This window comes from Biomphalaria glabrata, chromosome 2 (assembly GCF_947242115.1).
Source record: "Biomphalaria glabrata chromosome 2, xgBioGlab47.1, whole genome shotgun sequence".
Taxonomy (NCBI): domain Eukaryota; kingdom Metazoa; phylum Mollusca; class Gastropoda; family Planorbidae; genus Biomphalaria; species Biomphalaria glabrata.
This window is the reverse complement of record NC_074712.1, coordinates 37,161,330-37,181,584: the sequence shown is the minus strand read 5'-3', so window position 1 is coordinate 37,181,584 and position 20,255 is coordinate 37,161,330. Positions and strand designations below refer to the sequence as shown.

Sequence of the window (20,255 nt, the reverse complement as noted above, 5' to 3'; positions counted from 1 at the left end):
CTAAATAAACTTCAACTCCTGATAATAAAAATGAATAACTTTAATACTCAATAAATCACACAATGACATTGACTCTCAAATTTTAATTCTCAATCACTAGTCCATTAACTTTATGAAATATATAAATACAAGGCCTCACTAACTTAATACACTCTCTCTTACATTCAACGAAGACTTAACCATTCAGTTCACAACACGTGCAAGACTGTTCACATTCACAACCTGGGAATACATATACAGGGGGATATAACTATCATACCAAAATATCAAACTAACATTCATTCTCGTCATACCTCCCCCTGACAACAAGGGACTTTAATATTCTTCGTAATAAGTTGAAGCTACGACTTTGAGCCATAGATTGCAACTTTAAACCCCCTGCAAAAAAACCTTCGGGCACCCATGTACCTATGCTAGAATACAATCGTCTTCACGCTTTAATAAAGCGATGATCTACAATCATCTTCAAATTCAAAGAAAATGTCATTGAGCTCCTCTTTCACTAAAAATAGTATCTTTTGTTTTATAGATTAGCAACAGAGGAGCTTAATTATATAGGTCAGTGAGCAATCTACACAAATATGTTTTCTTGCACACAAGAGCTCTTCGTGCACAAGAAAAACATACATGATACAGAGAAGAATAAGCCACATTTCTACTCTTGAATCTAGAGTAGTTTTAGCGATAGATCTATTCTGAGGCTAGATTACAGCTTCAAAACTTGTCATTAACCATTGGATTTACTTTTAATTCCGAATATTCCACACTAAGTGTAGGTAATTTCACATCTAGACTAGAGTAGTAGGTATATAGTCACTATATATAAAGTATATTTATTATATTATAATATTAAATTATATATAAATTTTAGATTCACTAAGTCTAACTAAGAATCTTATTTTTAGAAAGAGTCAAAGTGACATGACAGTCTAGTCATCTAGTCTAAAAGAAGTCTAAGTCTAGTCCACAGCCAGAGTCGGAAGAGTCACTGTGTCTAGAGAGTGACATAGTACTAGTAGTCTAAGTAGAGTCACATTAGTTACTCATTAGTAACTAGATAAGATCTAGTTAGTATAAGTTAGATCTACTATCATCTAGCTAAATTTAAGATTAGTATCATTAGTAGGTAGAGTCACAGTAAAAGTATGTATTCAATGGGTAATCATTTCGACGGTTGGGTCCCTGGCGATTTAGTTAAGGTCAAGAAGTTGGCAGTTGTCTATCAGTACGCTGATGAACTGGCGTGACCAGCAGCGCGCGCCTCTCTCTTTACCCTCTTGTTTAGCCAAAAAAAAGTATGGTGTTCTGCACTGATAATTTATGTTAAAACTAATTTTATCTATGAATATCTAAAGAAATTTTAAAGTGCTTTGTTTTGTTTTTCCTTTTTTGTGTTGTTTTTTACCATAACGGCATGATGGAATCGGACAACTAAAAAGAAGATATGCAAACAAGACTACCTGACTTTTTGAAATATGGCAAAATAGAACCTGCAACCAGTCAATGACTAAAAAAGCAAATAAAACACCCACACAATAGATCTACACAGAAAAAAAGCTAAAAAAACAATAACATTAATTTGAAATACACAAGAAACATATATTGAGATTTTTTCAAATATTTTTATTTTCACTAGATCTATTCATTTTCACTAAATAATAGTAAAACAAACACAAAAGGAATAAAAGCAACACAAAAAATATGGAAAAAAAATAGATATAGCTATATATAAATATATATTTATATTATATTGTGGAACCAGATTATAGATGCACTAATACCCGGTACCCAGTAGGAACCGAGATGACCTAGATCTAATTTTAGATAGACACCGTGAGAATAGACAGGATGCTGCCACTTGCGTAGCATTGTTCAGCAGGGACCCAACCGTCGAATGATTACCATTCAATGTATACTATTAACTACTGCTTCTAGGTCTAGTAACAAGATCTAGATTCTAGATCAGAGGTTCTCAAACTTGTTACAATTCCCCCCAATTAGTAAAATTATTTTCTTTCATAAGCATAAATAACTATTTTTGAAAATGTTATAAAATTATAATTCTAATGTTCAAGTATTTGGTATTTATTGCAAAAATTTTTATTTTAAATCACGAAACAATATATTTAATAATATTTTGTCTTATATAGAATTATATATATTTATAGCTTTAACACAAGATTCTGAATTCTCGGGACTGCCTTTGCAAGAGTAATACTTTGGAGTAATTACTGTATTTAGACTTGATTTATAACTAAAAGGCTGGGAAAATGGAATAAGCAGGCACAACACAGACAAATTGAAAAAAACCCTCAAACATTTAAGTCTTAATCCAGATTTGTGGTAACTGACATTGAAAACAATCATTTATCAATGCATCACTATTAATGATGCACTGGAATTTTGCAATTGATGCTTTAAGTAAAATTATACCGTAGAAATCGACATTATATTCTCTTAATTTATTTTTGTTGAGATACGTTTTCATTGGTTTGTGGACTATAATCCGATGGCGTATATTAAGTATTAACCAAATAGCTTTTCACTTGTGTCACAACGAAAATAATATCTGATTCTGCATGGCTTATTGTAGTATTATTCACTGTTTTACATTAATTTAAATTGTCAAATATATTTATACTGCAACAATATCAATATATGTCTATCTCTGAAAAGCTAAAGAAAAACAATAATTTCCTATGGAATAGACAAAAAGTCCATATTGTTTATGGTCTCATGCGACCCCCGGCAAATTGTCATTCAACCTCCCTAGAGGGGGGGGGGGGTGTGGCCCACAGGTTGAGAAGCCCTGAACTAGATTCTATTATTTTATTTAGATCTAGATGATAAGATCTCAAATAAATTAGTTCTAGTGACCTGAAAATCTCTCTAGGTCTTGTAGTCTCTAGAGACTATTCTAGAGTCTATAAATAATCTGACTTAGAAGTGAAGTGAATAAGACTAGTCACTAGTATAGACAATATGATGTCATCTGTTTAGATTCACTAGAGTCACTAGAATGTATATAGAATCTAGAACAGATCATGCATATTCTTGGTCATGCAGATGATCAGTACTCTAGACTAGTCACTGTAGACTCTACTACTACTAGTACTAATCTAGTATTCTAGATCAAGTACTTGAGTCACTTGCCTTGAGTAATAGATCTAGTATTCTAGGTTAATCTAGATTATCATATATTTATATAGTACTGACCCTGAACTCATCACCGACATGCGTCAAACAGCTATCATCGACAGAGAACTCAGCAGACTAAACATTGATGTGGCCTGCCTGCAAGAAACCAGACTGGCAGACAGTGGATCTCTTACAGAAAGCAACTATACATTCTACTGGCAAGGACAACCAGAACAAAGCCCTAGAATACATGGTGTCAGCTTCGCAATAAGAAACAGTCTCGTTCCCTGCATTGCGATGTTTCCCATTGGCAATGAAAGAGTAGCACACATGAAATTTGCATCACCGCAAGGCAAAGCTAATATAATCTGTGCTTACTCACCAATCCTTGCTGCACCGGAAGAGGACAAAGACAGATTCTTTCAAGCTCTAGACGACGTAATTAAAAGTATTCCAAAATCCGAGCACCTCTATATAAATGGAGACTTTAATGCCGGTGTTGGTGATGGAAATGATGCATGGCCAAAATGCTTGGGACCTCATGGTGTTGGCAAATTCAATGACAATGGCCAAAGGCTACTTGAGTTCTGTAGCTCTCATGAACTGTGTGTAACAAATACATTCTTCTCTGGCAAGGAACGCCATAAAGTCTCTTGGCAGCACCCACGCTCAAAAAGGTGGCACCAGCCTGACCTCTGCATCACCCGAAGAATGGATCTGAAAAGTGTCATCCACACCCGTTCATACCATAGTGCGGATTGCAACTCAGACCATTCACTAGTGCTAAGCAAAATCAAACTACTTCTCAAGAAGGCTTATACTTCCACTCAACCCAGAACTAGGCGAATTAACGTCAACCATGTAGGTGACCCAGAGAAGTGTGCACTCTTTGGCGAGCTCCTGAACAGTTCAATCCCCTTGTTAAGTGATGAAGAAGACATCTCTATCAGATGGGAGAAATTAAGAGATGTAATCTACAGTTCGGCAATCACCGCCTTTGGGCCTCAAAAACATAAAAATGTAGACTGGTTTGAGGCGAATCTAGCACATATGGAACCTTGCATCAAGAAAAAGCGATCTGCACACCTCGCTCACAAGACAAAGCCTAGTCCAAAATCTTTGGAGGCCTTCAAAAGTGCTAATAAAGAGGTGAAGCAAATGGCTAGAAAATGTGCTAATAACTTTTGGAGGGATACCTGCAACAGAATCCAAGACAGTCTCCACTCAGGAAATAGCAAAGCTCTATTTGATGGCATTAAAGCGGCCCTGGGTTCAACAGTGTCTAAGCCTGCCCCCCTTCTATCCAAATCAGGAGAAAAAATTACAGATCAAACCAAACAGCTAGAACGATGGACAGAACACTACCTCGAAGTCTATGCCACACAGAATACAGTAGACGATGTCGCCCTGGCTTCTCTACCAGATCTTCCAGTAGTGGAATGCCTAGATGAGCTTCCGAGCCTTGGTGACCTCAAAAAAGCAATTAACTGCATAAAAAATAGAAAATCTCCTGGGAGTGATGGTATCCCAGTGGAAGTAGTGAAAGTCAACGAATCACTCCTGCTCCCTGAACTCTATATTCTCCTCTGCCGCTGTTGGGAAACAGGTCATGTCCCACAGGACATGCGTGACGCAACTATAGTCACAATATACAAGAACAAAGGGGATCGGAGTGACTGCAACAATTACAGGGGTATCTCTCTCCTCAGTATAGTGGGCAAGATCTTTGCTAGAGTGGCACTATCCAGGCTGCAAGTGATAGCTTCTAGAGTCTACCCAGAGTCTCAGTGTGGATTCAGGAGTGGTAGATCCACTATAGACATGATATCTTCTCTACGACTACTGCAGGAGAAATTCAGAGAGAGAGACAGACCCCTTTACATTGTTTTTGTTGATCTGACTAAAGCTTTTGACATGGTCAGCAGAAGTGGCCATTTCAAACTCCTGAGGAAAATAGGTTGCCCTCCCAAACTACTGAAGTTCATTGAGTGTTTTCACAAGGAAACTAAATGTACTGTCAAATTCAATGGAGCCCAATCAGCACCTTTTGAGGTTTGCAGTGGTGTCAAGCAGGGATGTGTGCTCGCACCTACTCTGTTTGGCATATTCTTCTCCTGTCTACTGCATTATGCGTACAACGACATAAACAAAGGTGTGTTTCTCCATACAAGATCCTCTGGAAAACTATTTAATGTATCAAGGCTGCTGGCAAAAACCAAGGTTAGGAAGCTACTCGTCAGGGAACTCCTGTATGCTGATGATGCAGCTATTGTGGCTGATTCTGTACAATCCCTGGTTGACAAACTATCTGCTGCTTGCCAGAAGTTTGGCTTAAACATCAGTCAAAGCAAGACTAAGATACTTGTCCAAAACACAAACACTGCACCTCAAGTAAGCATTAATGGCCAACCACTAGAAATTGTTGATCACTTTTGTTACCTTGGCTCCATCATATCCAACAACACTCTACTGGATAAAGACACAAACAACAGGATAGCCAAGGCAATGGCCACCATGTCACGGTTGCAGAAAAGAGTCTGGGACAACATATTGCTGACTAGCAGTACTAAAGCCGTAGACTACCGGACCTGTGTGTTGAGCACCTTGCTGTTCGGAAGTGAAACATGGTCAACCTACTCATGGCAGGAAAAAAAGCTGAATGTCTTCCACCTCCGATGCCTAAGGCGGATCTTTAAAATAAGGTGGCAAGATAAGATAATCAATGAGGAAGTGCTACAAAGAGCAGGGTGCCAGGACATCCGCTCTGTTATCAGCAGCAGATGCCTTGGCTGGCTTGGCCACGTTCGTAGAATGCCAGTAGGTCGACTTCCACAGGACATCCTGTATGGCGATATTATAGAAGGCAGGAGAGCCGCTGGTCGCCCACTTTTACGTTATACGGATGTATGCAAACGCGACATGAAGCTCTTCAAAATCGACACTGGCAACTGGGAAGAGGTGGCACTGGACAGATCCACATGGAGAGAGAGCATAAAGGAAGGGTCACAGATTGCAGATGTCATACACAACAGAAGCAGAAAGAAGGGTGAAAATGCAACAGCGCCTGGTGATTATATATGCCCAACCTGCGATCGCAGCTGTGTATCAAGGATTGGCCTCTTTAGTCACATAAGAAGTTTCAAAGGGAAAAGATCGTCTCTCGAGACCTAAAATGCCACAGGATATAGTAAGAGTAGTAATACTCATACATTTAACTAGATCTGGATATCTATGACCAAAGGGGGTCCACAGAAAGTTGAACATTGTTATACAATTAAAATAACTTGTTTCTTAGCTAAAAGCTAGTTTATCTGCTCAGATAATTTGAATAATAATCAACTAGCCCCCACTACTGTTTTATTACTGTCTATTATTTACTGCTTTCCAGACTTCTTTTGGTACAACATGGATTCATTGCCGTAATAATCCTCATAACAAATAAAAGAAACTGACTTGAAATTTGTGTTAGTTGAGTCAGGCATATAAATACACTCATAAAATCTCTATCAACACTCCTTCAACAAAATGTTGTTGTTTTTTGTTAATATTTAATATAATAAGCATTTATGTAGCTTTTTCACTTAGGATTCTTTGGGCAAGTTTTGACTAGATATAAAGGAGTCCCCAGTAAAAAAAAAGTTTGAGCACCTCTGATCTAGATCTATTCTATGTAGTCAAGTATACTATATGCCTTTGGAGAAATTGTGTCAAGTTGCCCTGCAAGGTTTTTAGTGCATTGTATAAAGTCAGTCAATGGAAGTTGCCATCGCATTATGCAGTTTACATGACCAACATCTGTATTTCAAAATTAAGGTTATGTTCTTTTCATTGGTGTTTTTTTTTTTTCCTCAATGCTTTTTAACTCGGATATTTTGAATAAAAAATTGTGAAAAAAATTAAATTTGGAAATCACTAAGATTTTAGTCATTTCTCTTTAACTTAGTCTGTTTTTGTTCAGATATTGTCATGGCAGTTCTAAAAGCATTACACCATGACCTTCTGTCATTTGCTCTTGTCTCTCACGAGGCAGAAGCTATATTGAAACCTCTCAAGGATGCTTTATCCATGGCCTTAAATTGAATCCTTTGTCCACCTTGAGCTCGATTTCTTCTTGTGAGTTGGCGGTAAAGGATGTTTTTTTTTTTTTTTTTGTTTGATTTGTAAGTCATTGATTCTGTCTAACACAGTTGTGTGTATACTTTGCAGGCTAGGTCAGGTATCTTGTATGTCTTATGTGATGTTGCTTGTTCAGGCTGTCTTGAGGTCAACTATGGATGACTGTTGAATTTCAACCAATTACTCTGCAAGAGTTTGGGTATTATTGTTCGGGTGTATTCCGTGTAGTTGATCAACAATCCAACAAACACATCGGTTTTAACTAGTAAAGAGATGTAGTCAACGCTGAAGAACAGTGTAACATGTATTTATTCTAAGAAAAGGCCACAGTAAAAGTCTCTGTCACTAAACACGTCGTTACCCTAGAGGATTATATCGCTAACTGATTTTCCGGTCTCTAACCCAACATATCCCAAACGTCACTAGTCCCGTTCAATATGCGTCTTCTTTGGTGCGTCGCTAAATAACTAATCTATATAAATAAGGTGTCAAACACTTACCATTTAATGTTCAAGATTTTTGGAAGTTAGTGATTCACCTGCTTGGCTTGTCTCTTGTATACTGTGCACATTTCAAGAATATTAAGCAGTGTCAGGATGTGGTGATGTTCCAGACATTTCAAGGCAATCTGCCATATGATTCACTAGCCTTGGAGATAGCCAGTCTATTTCAATACCATTGTTTAGCAAGTCTATTTCAATATCATTGTTTCCATTGCAGAAAAATGTGCTGCCAAGCTAGGTAAATCTGTCTGCTGCTTCTATTTCTTGTCCATTTATTAAGATGTTTCCATCCATCCATCCCAGTGGCGCTACAGCCCATAGAGAGCTCTGGCCTGCTTTAACACATCCTTCCATTCGGATCTCTCCTGGGTCTTTCGTCTCCACACCCTAACCCTAATCTGCTTCAGATCTGCTTCCACACTGTTACGAAAGCTAATATTAAGATGTTTAGCTCCAATTAATCCGGCAGATCTGTTTTTTCCCCCATTTCCCTTTCTTGGATCAAGTTGAAACTTTGCACAATTATCCATTGTACCTGACATGAATCAATAAAAAAAAATTAACCAAACAGTTAACTAATTATTGGCAATTTTGTTTGATATCGATATAAGGGGAATAACTGCTCCTTAATGGGAGATGTGGATGTATATATGGATTTAATCCACTTATTAGGTTTCAACAATTTTTTAACCCACTTCCAATTCTCGGATCAAGTGGAAACTGTGCATAATTGTTCATAGTAAATAACTATACACAAATCAATCCAAAAGTTAACCATTACATTAATAAATTAGTAATAATCAATTAATTTTGTTTTATATGGCAAAAGGGAGCTAAACCCTGTCATCTTCAGATAAATGGCAGTTATTACCAGTTCTTTCCCTTATATAGCTTTGTTTTAAAGAAGTATTTTTTGTTTTGTTTTTCTTGTTTTGTATTTATGGTGACGCCAAAATCTGCGCCTACATCTTAGAAGTTTTTACATCAATATCAAGTTAACTGAACAGTAAACATAAATAATAATCAAGCCAGATTATTACATCTGAATTTATACAAGTTTAGTTTATTTTTTTAAAAAAGGAAAGTTCCCCTGTCAGACCTTGGGATCTATAGGGCAGATAATGTTAAGGTCATCTGCTTCTTTGGCCAGCGGTTAACGAGCAGGGTGTCATTTGGCCAGCACAACGACCAATGGCTATTACTTTCCCCAACTAGGTTCCCATTAGAGTTGGCTGGGCTCAGGGATGCCTTGAAAATCCAGAAATTCAAAATCCTAGTCTTCACCCAGATTCGAACCCAGAACCACGTATTCAGAAGCCACACGCTTAACCACTCAGCCCCCACACCCCCAGTTTAGTTTATAAGATAATCATATTGTCCTGTAGAGAAAAAAATGTATGTTTTTGCACAATTTTGGAGTTGGATATTTAATCTGTCTGTACTGTTGAATTGCTATCTGCACTGAAAAACTGTTGTTTCACATTATCCTGAGATCCTTTAAAAAATCTTCCTTTTTTTGTTTTTCTATTCTAAAACTAGTGTGAAACTTGCTCTCTGTTATTAGTGAAGTGAACAGCGAGTATTTGGCTTTGTTTCTAACCATGAAAATAGAAATGGCATGACATTTTATTCTATAGCCTTTTTCTTGCCTAATAAGATGAGATATATATGTACAGTATTAAGATATATATGTACAGTATTAAGATATATATGTACAGTATTAAGATATATATATGTACAGTATTAAGATATATATGTACAGTATTAAGATATATATGTACAGTATTAAGATATATATGTACAGTATTAAGATATATATGTACAGTATTAAGATATATATGTACAGTATTAAGATATATATGTACAGTATTAAGATATATATGTACAGTATTAAGATATATATGTACAGTATTAAGATATATATGTACAGTATTAAGATATATATGTACAGTATTAAGATATATATGTACAGTATTAAGATATATATGTACAGTATTAAGATATATATGTACAGTATTAAGATATATATGTACAGTATTAAGATATATATGTACAGTATTAAGATATATATGTACAGTATTAAGATATATATGTACAGTATTAAGATATATATGTACAGTATTAAGATATATATGTACAGTATTAAGATATATATGTACAGTATTAAGATATATATGTACAGTATTAAGATATATATGTACAGTATTAAGATATATATGTACAGTATTAAGATATATATGTACAGTATTAAGATATATATGTACAGTATTAAGATATATATGTACAGTATTACAAAAGGCAATGATGATTTCTTTCTTTTTTTTTGTCTTTTAAAAAAATCATGTATTTTTCATTTCCACACTTTTTGCATTGAGGATGTTGTTTGTTTGTTGTTGTTTTTTTAATTCTATCCTTTTAAAAAATAGAGAGCTTAAATTATATCTAAGTTTAACTTTAAGTCTTATTTGATTAACTCTCTCAAATTCTTACCAAAAAAAAACTTTTTATATCGTCTTTAGCCTTTTTTTTTTGTAGGTTTTGACTGATACAATGGAAGAAACCTACTATATAAATGAGGACTCATGTAATAGTGAACCAGAAGATTTTATAGACCATCATGAGTTAGAAGTAGCTCTTTATAGTCAAGTGCACTTTGACGCTGGGCCAGGAAGTGAAACATGGAATAAAGACACATTGGTTTCTAATAATAATCGTTCATTTCATATTGAGGTTAAGAAGCTCACATCTACGCTTTCAACAGCTAAGCAGAGCCTTCCCTCGTGTACAGGAGATTTCATTGGGTTTTCAGAACTACCCAGTGACAACAGTCAAAAGTGCTCAACAAAAGCTAGTAGCCCCAGTACTTCTGTTAGCAAAAAAAAAGGTAAAATAGCAAAAGCCTCCAAAACTAAAGACAAAAAAGAATTCCAAGAATGTACACTCTCATTTGAAATTGATAAAAAAGGTAACCCCAACTCCATAAAAGATTCAAGTTCCTTGGACATTATATGTATAAATAATGCCAAGAAATCAACGCCTAGCAATGATAATACAGTGAAGTCCGCCATTAATGATGATATAATTGAGCTGGGCAATAAAACTAATGTAGTCATGGCAGCTAAGGAAGACATTGTCATGGTCTCAGGGGAAACATCAAAACAAAAAAAAACAGCTTTGAACTCAGGGATTGAGCAAAATAAAGAAAAACTGATTGCTGAAACTTCACCAGCTGCTGCAGAGATGTGTTTGCCTTTCAAATTGACCAAGTCAAAAAAAGTAGCCAGTGATGAACTGTTACAGCCAGAGATCAGCACCAAGAAAAGTAAAACTGATATCACATCTCAAGCTAATAATAAACAAAATGTGCCCAAGATACAAGACTTTTTACATCTGTCTAAATCAGATACAAGTTCAACTTCAAAAGTGAAGAAGAAAGTGTCAAAATTAGATGCTGCAGTTAAAATTAGAAAGCCCACAGTTTGTATAAGGCGACCTCCTCTTGTAGCAAAGTTTAATCCAGATAGTGACACTGACACAGACTACAGTGACAGTGAGTGCAGCGTTCGGGAAAGTCCTGCAAAACCACTAAAGAAAACTTCAGCCAGAAAACTCACTAAATCTTCTGGAGCTCTTGCCAAAACTTTGTTTGCTAAGAAAGGCGAGTATAATGGTTAGAAATAAATGATTGAGCTTATCTGTTTTTAATATATAAATTAAAAGGATGATTACTAGTATTGTTGGGTTTAATGCTACCAAAATAATGCATGATATCAAATCTTAACTTTTAACTTTTTTATACATTCTTGGTCATCATATGTTTTTTTAACTTTTTAACACATACACATATTTTGAGTAATAAACAAGGTTGATAATTTGATGCATAGATCCAGAAGATAAAACTAATCAACTCCAGACTGAAGTCAACTTGGACCCAGATAGTGAAACAGAAGGAGATGAAGAAGAAGGAGAAGTTGGTACAGAAAATTCAGATGATTGTATCCTTGTTGAAAGGTCAGTATTAGATGAAGCCAATACTATTGAGTTGTCAGAGGAAACTTCTTCACAAGAGTCTGAAGATGAAACTACAGATCACTCAGAGGGGGAACTGACTAGTAGTGAAGATGACAGTCCATTAGATGTGACTCCCAACCTAGAATTCAATCTTGCTGGAGGAATGAGTGCCTTACTTTCATCAAAAAGTAAGTTGCAAAAAGCATTAATAAAATATTTTAGATAGCACCACTTCAAAACCTTGTGCCACAGACTATATTCCTGTTCAATGTAAAAGTCTAGAGGCGGGTTTCTTGGACACCAGTGAAAGTCAGGATCATATATGTCTTATATCTTGACTAAAAATACTGGTTTTAACCATGATTCAGACTTCAGTTGACAAGCTCTGTGCCACTGAACCTAGAATTAGGTTGTCATTTCAGATGTAATTAAGATTTTAATGCTAAAACATTTTTTAACAGACTTGCTATACTTGTATTTTGTTTCAAAAATGGATAAAAAACATTTTGATCCACTTAAAAATGGTTTTAATTATTTGTGAATATTTGATAGGTCCAAGTAGTGAAGAATGGAAAATAGATGAGCAAGACCGTTTCAAAACGAACAGCCTCACAAGTCGTTATTTCAGTCCACTTAAAGTGCAGTGTCGAAATTGCAAAGTAGAAGGTCATTTATCACGTGATTGTCCTAAACCCATGGTATGCTACTTTTTAAATTTTACAGTTCCAATGTTTTTTTTAAGACATTTAGTTTTTCTGTTTTAAAAGTCAAATGAAAACATTAACTTAAATTTGATCTGATCTAACTAGAAAAAGAAATGTGTGTTTTGTGCTGAAGAAGGTCATATTAGTGTTGCTTGTCCGGACGCTATATGTTACAACTGCGATACACCTGGTCACAGAAACAATGAGTGCTCAGAACCTAAAAGAAACTGGCATGCCTTATGTAATCGTTGCTATGTGGCTGGCCACAGGGAAGAGGTTTGTGAGGCTATATTGACTTTTAGTCCATCTACATATCTAGCAATGTATGGTTCACATTTTTACAAATTTTAAATTGAAACATTAAATATCAGTTGGTGTGGTCAAGAACTTGACTGCTGAATTGAACTTTGATTGATTAATAGTGAATTTTCCACTTGATACCTTCATGTCATTTTGTATTTGTTTTAAGGCAATATATTCTTTATTTTGTCTTAGATTCCTCCCATTTTTTAATGGACCCTTTTTTATTACTTCTAACACTATAATGCTATAAAGTTAAATGCTCCCCCATACATTCCTTTGGCCAGCTAATTCTAGTATCACCATGAATTGGACCAATAAATTCTATATCACTTCTCTCTACCCTCCGTCCAAAACTCTCCTCAGTAACAAATAGGGCCTAGTCTTATTTACACTGTATTCTTCTGCTTTTCAGTTCTTATCAAAATAAGTGATTGGCTCATTGATATTTTTTGGCCTGGGACTTTTTTTTCATATTACATCCAGTAAATTACACATAATGCTTTAGCCATGCCCCCCCCCCTTATTTTTTTTTCTTTCTATAAAACTACCTGCATTTCAAAATCCTCCCTTTTGACCAGTTTATTCTAGTATATTTTGTGTTGAATTTGAAAGCCCTTCCAAACACACTCACTTGTGAACTCTATATCACTTTTCTCTCTTTCTTCTCCCCCCCCCCCTCCCCCCCCCTCCTTTTTTTTTTTTTTTTTGGTCTTGACCCTCAAAACACTTGAATTTTAGTATCTGTTATGTCTAATTGGCATGACCCTCTTTGTAACACTACTCTCCCCAAAAACATATTTTTTGCCAAAGAATTCAATTACCAAAATCACTTATTTCACACACACACATGCCTTAGACAATAGAAAATTCCGTTTGAACTTTTATGTAGATTGAATTATCAAAATTAAATTGTGGGGAAAAAAAAGCTATTTAAAAAATATTTTTAAAATTATCGCGTAAATAGGGACTTGATTTCTAACACTAAGATTTAAATTCTGATGCTCTACCAACTGAGCTAACCAAGCATTATTAATATCAGAGGAAATTACCACAAAAAGTAAAGTGCTTAAAAACTATATATAATTTTGAACTTTTCAATATGTTGGATTTAAAAAAAAAAATTTAAAAAAAGTTAAATATCCCTCTCACAAGAACAGCTCTATAAAAACAAAAGTTTAGATCTAGATAAATATGCCTCATATTTACTGTGAGAATTTGTTTGTTTTTTAGTTTTAGAGCTATAATCCATGTCCATCTAGATCTATATTTTTATTAAAAATTACAGACCTTACTTTTACCAGTAGATGGTCATAATAAAATAGTGCTCAGAGGCTTAAGTTTTCTTTTCTAGATCTATATGGTTAACAAAAAAAGTGTAAATGTGTAGAAGTAAAATTTGTAGCAACAGGAGGTTGAAGTTTTTTAGCTATTAAAAGAAATCAGTGCTAATTTTGTACTATTTTGTCTTTCAAAAACACTTTGGGTCAAAATTGTGAATAGTGGATCATATATGGTAAATTTAACTGATACAGTTTTGATCATGAAAATATCTTACTTGTCCTAGATCCAAGGTAAGAGATAGAAGTTAACAAAAAAATTGGGGGGGGGGGGGGGGGGTTCTGTCAATTGCAAGTGGAAGAAATAGTGATGAGTAAATATGTAATAGATTGTCAGTCATGTCATAAATGTCAAATTCATCTCAAGCTTTTGTGTGTTTTTGTGTTTAAACAATAACATTTAAATATCTGTTCTGTAATATTTTTTTTAGATGTGTCCAGATAGATGGAGACAATATCATATATCGGTAAATAAAGACTTTTTAAGTTATATTTTTTTAAAATGTATTTAAATATGTAAAATAGATTGTAAAAGTAGTCATGCTACAAGATCAAGCAGAAGTGACTAATAAGTTTTGGATGTTCCTTCTGGATTAAATATTGTGAGTCCTAGCCCAAACCTCCTGCAGGAGGGTTTGAGATGGCAAGGTTCTAGCTCCCAGAACATCAAAACGACAGTCTGGAGCACATAACCATATGACCAATTTTAAATAAAACACTCATACTTTTTTAATAAGGAGCTTTACAAGAGAGACAAAACTTTGTTCAAAACCATTTACAGTATAATTGTGCATAAGAAATTTTAACTTTAAAGTCATATTCACATCTCCCTTTGTGATCAAGATATATATTCCATTCATTACTGTTGTTGACCAACTTTATTTAAGTCCAATTACAAGCAACTATTAGAACTCAATCTTTAGTTTTCAACTTAAGCTTTTCTCCAAATAATAATAAATGCTAGTATTGAGTTGCTCTATTATAATGTGTACCAGCAGTATGTTGTTCTACATGGCATTGTTTAAATGAGTTTTGTTTTGAAAAGAGCAGATTTTTTAAGAAAACTAAATTGTAAAGACTATTTTATTTAAGGATTCTAACTAGACACTAAAGTGAGATTTACTGACTCTCTTAAACACAACAGAAATTAATTCTTTTGAGCAAGACTCAGTGACCTTTAATATCTCCAAAAGATAGCTTCAACAAAATGTCATTTGAATTAATAAATAATCGAAATCTAGATTAAATGGATTAATTCACTAAATTTATTAGTAAGGAAACAAATTTGTTGTTTTTTAATGGTGGATTAAAATTATTTTTTTTTACACTTGACCTTGATAAATTGAAATTTGGTTGCATTTTTTAGAAATGTTTTAACAAATAGTTAGAGTTGATCAAAACACACACACAATGCTATTTTCTATTTTATTTCTGTTTTTCACAGACTGATCCTGATTGTTTTAATACACAGCGTAAAGATGCAACCAATGATCGTGTTTATTGTTATAACTGTGGTTCACAAGGGCATTTTGGTCATGTATGTTTTGTAGTGGTTGTCATTGAATGTTAGTGTTAAAATGCAACTCAAGATGTAAGCTATAATTTAATTTGTCAAAGCTAGTCTTCTAATTTTCTTATTCATTTCATTGTCCAGGATTGTCAGGCAGCAAGATTTAATAAATTTGTACCAGCCAGCTATCCATTAATAGCTCATTATGACACAAGAAAGAATAGGTTAAAAAGCAATGACACTGCAGCAAAGCATAAAAAACATTCAGCTCGTGGAAAGCAAGGGCGATCAGAATGTAAGTTATTTTCTTGGTTTAACATTTTCCTTTCTGACTGGAAATTTCCATGCTAATGGAATTCATGTTTTTTTCCAATATAAAAAATTTAGATTATTAGGATAAGGGATTATTTAAAAAAATTTTTTTTGTCAAATGAGATCATTTAGAGTAAATACAAATGTTAAGGTTGGTGTTGAAGCCTGGTTTAAGCCCTGCTCAAGACTTGCTTGTACTTTGCAATATTTAATGGAGAATTTTCTCTCATCAAGATATTGTGTTCTGAAGCTATCATTATATGTATGAAACATGTTTCATCTTTTTAAAGGAAATAGTCACTAGTTGGACCAGTTTGCTTAAATCTCACTAGCTTCTCCTATTTAAAGTAACCTAAAAGTGAAGGATAAGTCAAGAAAATTTGTAAATGTTGGTGAATAGTTTCATATTACAATCCAATAATTATTCTTTCACTTTTTTATATGGGGAGGGAGTAAATATAAATTTAAAAAAATTATTTATACAAAAGGCAGTACTAATGTTTAGAAACACTTGACGGAATGTTAGTTTCATTCAGGTATGCCTTGTTTCTTTTAATGTTCAACAGCAGATATGTTAACCCTGATTCTCTTTGAGTTTCTGTTTACTTTTTCATCACAATACACATTTTTTATTTCCACTTTCCTTCACTCAGTCTTCATTTACACTTTTCTTCTTTTGTCACCTGACGTCCTAAAACATGATTTGTACCAATGATATTGTTATAAACCTGGTGGTGGCACAGAGAGGGGTAGTGGTGTGTGTGTAGTCAGACGACGCAAATCGCCCCAGGCCAGCGCTAGACGAGCAGTCAACCGTGACGAGCTACGACGATCAGCCGAGACGAGTGTCAACACGGCGGTTCGGGAAGGATCGACGGCAGTTCGGGAAGGATCGCCGACGTGAACAGAGCTCAGGAGCGTCACGAGAGTTGTAGTCATCTGACCACCTAGAAACGTCGAGCCGCGTTCTGTCTGGTTCGAGAAGGCCAGTAGGGACCCTATATAAGAGCGGAGGTGACGCAGTCAAGACGGTTCAGAGAGCGGGTTCACGACACGAGTTCAGAACACAGTCGACTACAGCACAGTTCAACGGTGTGGTTCTGTACGGAGCATTACGACGGTTCAGTGCGGAGTACTGTCAAGTACAGTTGAGACGAACGGCGTCTTGATCTTGGTCTGTGATCGAGTCCGACACAACGAGCCTAGTGTGTGAAGTCAGTCCTGAACTGTTGAACCCAGTGAAAGCCCGGAACGAGACGGAGAGGCCAGTGCAAGAGTTGATACGGCGGAACGGTGTTATCGAAGAGGTATTTGTACGGTCCTGTGTTACGTGCTGCCAATTGTACAGTATTGGCTGTTATTTCTTCAACTATTAAAGTGTTACGTTACTTTGGAGCCCTGAGTTGTCAAGTTCTTTAAGTTGGTGGTGTATGGTGCAGTTTGCAGAGAGCCTGGATAGTGAGATTCGTAACAATATAATAGAAATGTCTTTGTTTCTTAACACTTGTTTGTATACATCTTTTTGATTTCATACATTTATATGTCTGCAATTATACATTTTTTTAAAACTATTTTCAGCTGAGAAAGATTTGCATAAGAAAAAGAAAAAGTCTAAAGCTGACAAAAAGGATGAATTGAAAGAAACTTCCAATGAGTTTGTTGCACCTGGCAGCTTATTCAAGAAAAAGTCAAAATCACATTCAAGTCATAAGTCTACCAAAAATTTTTCTAAGGGAGATCATCAGAAACAAGTCTCTCCTGCCTCTGGGAAGTCCAGGAAGCGACAGCATGAGCTTTATGAACCTAAAGATGAGATAGAAGATTTACAAGAAGACTTTGAAAGTCACCAGGTGAACCACAATGAATGGTGGAACTCAGACAGCAAACAGCCTCCCAAAAAAATGGGAAAATTTGGTAGAAATCAAGGGGACCAATATTATGAAGGTATTTGGTTGTTTTTTTTTATGTTTTTGTTTTTTTTAGGTTGTAAACAAAAAAGCAGCTACTTTGTAATGTCACGACCTATTTATTTGACATATAGTGTTGAAACCTTTATGTGTAATGTTGTGTAGATAATAAAACAACATTCCAAAACAAATAGAAAAAATGTCTTCAACTTCCTAATAATGTAACTGATTAGTCCCTTCTTTCTAACTATGGTACATGCATATGTTGAAAACAGTAGGCACTCATTTCTTGGTCAGTGTAACTAGTACTCTACTGACTAAATGTCATGTAGGAAGAGCAATACTCCACAAAATTCACTTAGTATTTATAAAGGAGCTACTTAGAGCTAACCCTGTAAAGAATCAAGCCAGATAGCAATAACATTTGAATTTGTTAGTGTTTTCATTTGTTCTTATAAATTACAAATGCTCATTCAAAGAAGGAATATTTCTTAATGTTAAATATTATTAGCCTTTTAGTATTCTGATTATTTCTTTGTTTCATTTCTGAAGAGCACTGGGATGGCAGAAGAAACAGAGCAGATCTTGGGGAAAGTAGATCACAAGGAAATCATGAGCAGGGAAAGTTCTGGGATAGGAACTACAGAGAAATGAACCATTATGGACCCAGGCCTCCAGCCAATGCTCAATACATGAGAGGTAATATAGGGAGAAATTTGATGGAAGAGCGTTTTCATCAGAGCTATCCAGGTTCTCAAAACCAAGGATTTCAACAGAGCAACCAGTCCAACAGAGACTTTAGACAGGGCAACCAGCCCAACAGAGACTTTAGGCAGGGCAACCAGTCCAACAGAGACTTTAGACAGGTCAACCAGTCCAACAGAGACTTTAGGCAGGGCAACCAGTCCAACAGAGACTTTAGGCAGGGCAACCAGTCCAACAGAGGTGGCATGAAACATTCTCAGTCATGGCCTGTTATCCAGTCCAAGAAAAACACTGGAGGATTCCAGTTTCAGAATGACCAGTTTGCAATGTTGAAAAATAATTGTGATAGGAATCAATATCAGAAAAATTGGTGACATGTTCACATTTAGTTTTGTGAAGAGCTCTGTATATTTGTACTAAATCTTAAGTTGTAAATATTTAATTTATGACTTATTTAGGAAATTTTTCACAAACATAGATTGTTTATAGTGAAAACAATATGAAAGATTAATTGTATAAAAATCATACGATTAGTTTAGATTTCATTTTAATTTGCATACATTGAATGATTTGTTTGGGGGGCGGTCATAACTTGTATGAACATTTTAATGTAATAGCATGAAATTTTAAGATGCTTTTTTCACTTTCTGACGCCTGTCAGTTTTGCATTGATGTGTTTAGAAAGTCATTTATTTTGTATTACACAGAACAACTCTCTAGTAAATCTGACAAAGCTGAACATTGTCTTTGGCATTGTACCCTCAATTGATATGATAATGTAGGAATACTTTTTTTGCTTATAATTTTCTTTTTCAATGCCAGTACTGTCAGTGAGGGAGTTTTATGGATTTTTCATCATTGAAAAGGCTGATTACTTGAAGCCAGTAATTGTTGCCAATCAAAGATTTTGAAAACATTCAAGTTTTGGCCTTTTTATTATTTTTAGTCACAATAAAATAAAATGTTTTTTTTTCTATTTTCTTAAGAGAATGAAATCTGTATCTCCTCCCTTTTTGTATCTCTATTTTAATAATGAGACAAACTTTTGTATTGGCTACAATAATGGGAAAAACACATCTTAGTTTAATGTAGTCTGTCACATTTAGATCTCAAAAACTAAACGAGCTATTGAAATTTCACTATCTTTGTGGCTTCAAAGTTACTACTTAAGAAGCAAACTGTTTTATCTTTAAAATTAATTATGCAAACTGTTTTTCATAAAAGTACACTTCTTTTAAAACAGTAATAAATTGTAAGGAAGAATATATTAACAAAGAAATATTATTGTCTATTTTTTTTGTAACATTGATGCATACTTTGTCAAAATAATGTTATAAAAATATATATATATGTATTATTTATGTGTGTCTTCTTGTGTATCAACTACTATCGCTTAATAGAAAACATTTATCTTTATTTTTTTAAATAATGACGCACATTTTATGTGCAAATCTTTGCCCATTCTTTAAAGTGACATTTAATGGTGTAATAATATGCCAATCATGGACCAATTAGTTCATCATAAGACACTTAATGGGCTGACGTATTTGAATGTCCGCAATTATTCTGATAGCAAATAATGCAGAACTAGAATCATTTAGAGTCACTATTACAGAACACTTTGCTGCAACTTTTAGTTTTCAAATTTGTTTTTGTTTTCTAATAGTTAGACCTAGGGAAAAATAAAAGTACCTAGGAATTCTCCATCC

At 34.8% G+C, this 20,255-nt stretch overlaps 1 protein-coding gene across 4 annotated transcripts; it reads left to right on the top strand.

Moving 5' to 3' along the window:
• The first annotated feature begins 598 nt into the window (after positions 1-598).
• On the top strand, positions 599-19,903 carry LOC106067976 (uncharacterized). Of its 4 annotated transcripts, none has more exons than XM_013227504.2 (10): positions 599-776; positions 10,293-11,415; positions 11,642-11,956; positions 12,321-12,466; positions 12,578-12,748; positions 14,544-14,579; positions 15,557-15,649; positions 15,767-15,917; positions 17,513-17,878; positions 18,394-19,903. In XM_013227504.2, the coding sequence occupies exons 2-10, from the start codon at positions 10,308-10,310 to the stop codon at positions 18,918-18,920; spliced, it is 2,913 nt and encodes a 970-aa protein (XP_013082958.2). In that variant the 5' UTR covers positions 599-776; positions 10,293-10,307; the 3' UTR covers positions 18,921-19,903. The 4 variants fall into 4 exon arrangements, with proteins under 4 accessions (XP_013082958.2, XP_013082748.2, XP_013082895.2 ...); XM_013227294.2 differs by having other exon boundaries at positions 599-801; XM_013227441.2 differs by having other exon boundaries at positions 599-805.
• The last annotated feature ends 352 nt before the right edge of the window (positions 19,904-20,255 follow it).

Excerpts from the sequence above, each read along its gene's own strand:
- LOC106067976 (XM_013227504.2), top strand. The coding sequence starts at position 10,308 with ATGGAAGAAACCTACTATATAAATGAGGACTCATGTAATAGTGAACCA. Across the intron at positions 12,467-12,577 it reads GTGATTGTCCTAAACCCATG|AAAAAGAAATGTGTGTTTTG; the intron begins GTATGCTACTTT and ends TGATCTAACTAG. Across the intron at positions 12,749-14,543 it reads TGGCTGGCCACAGGGAAGAG|ATGTGTCCAGATAGATGGAG; the intron begins GTTTGTGAGGCT and ends TATTTTTTTTAG.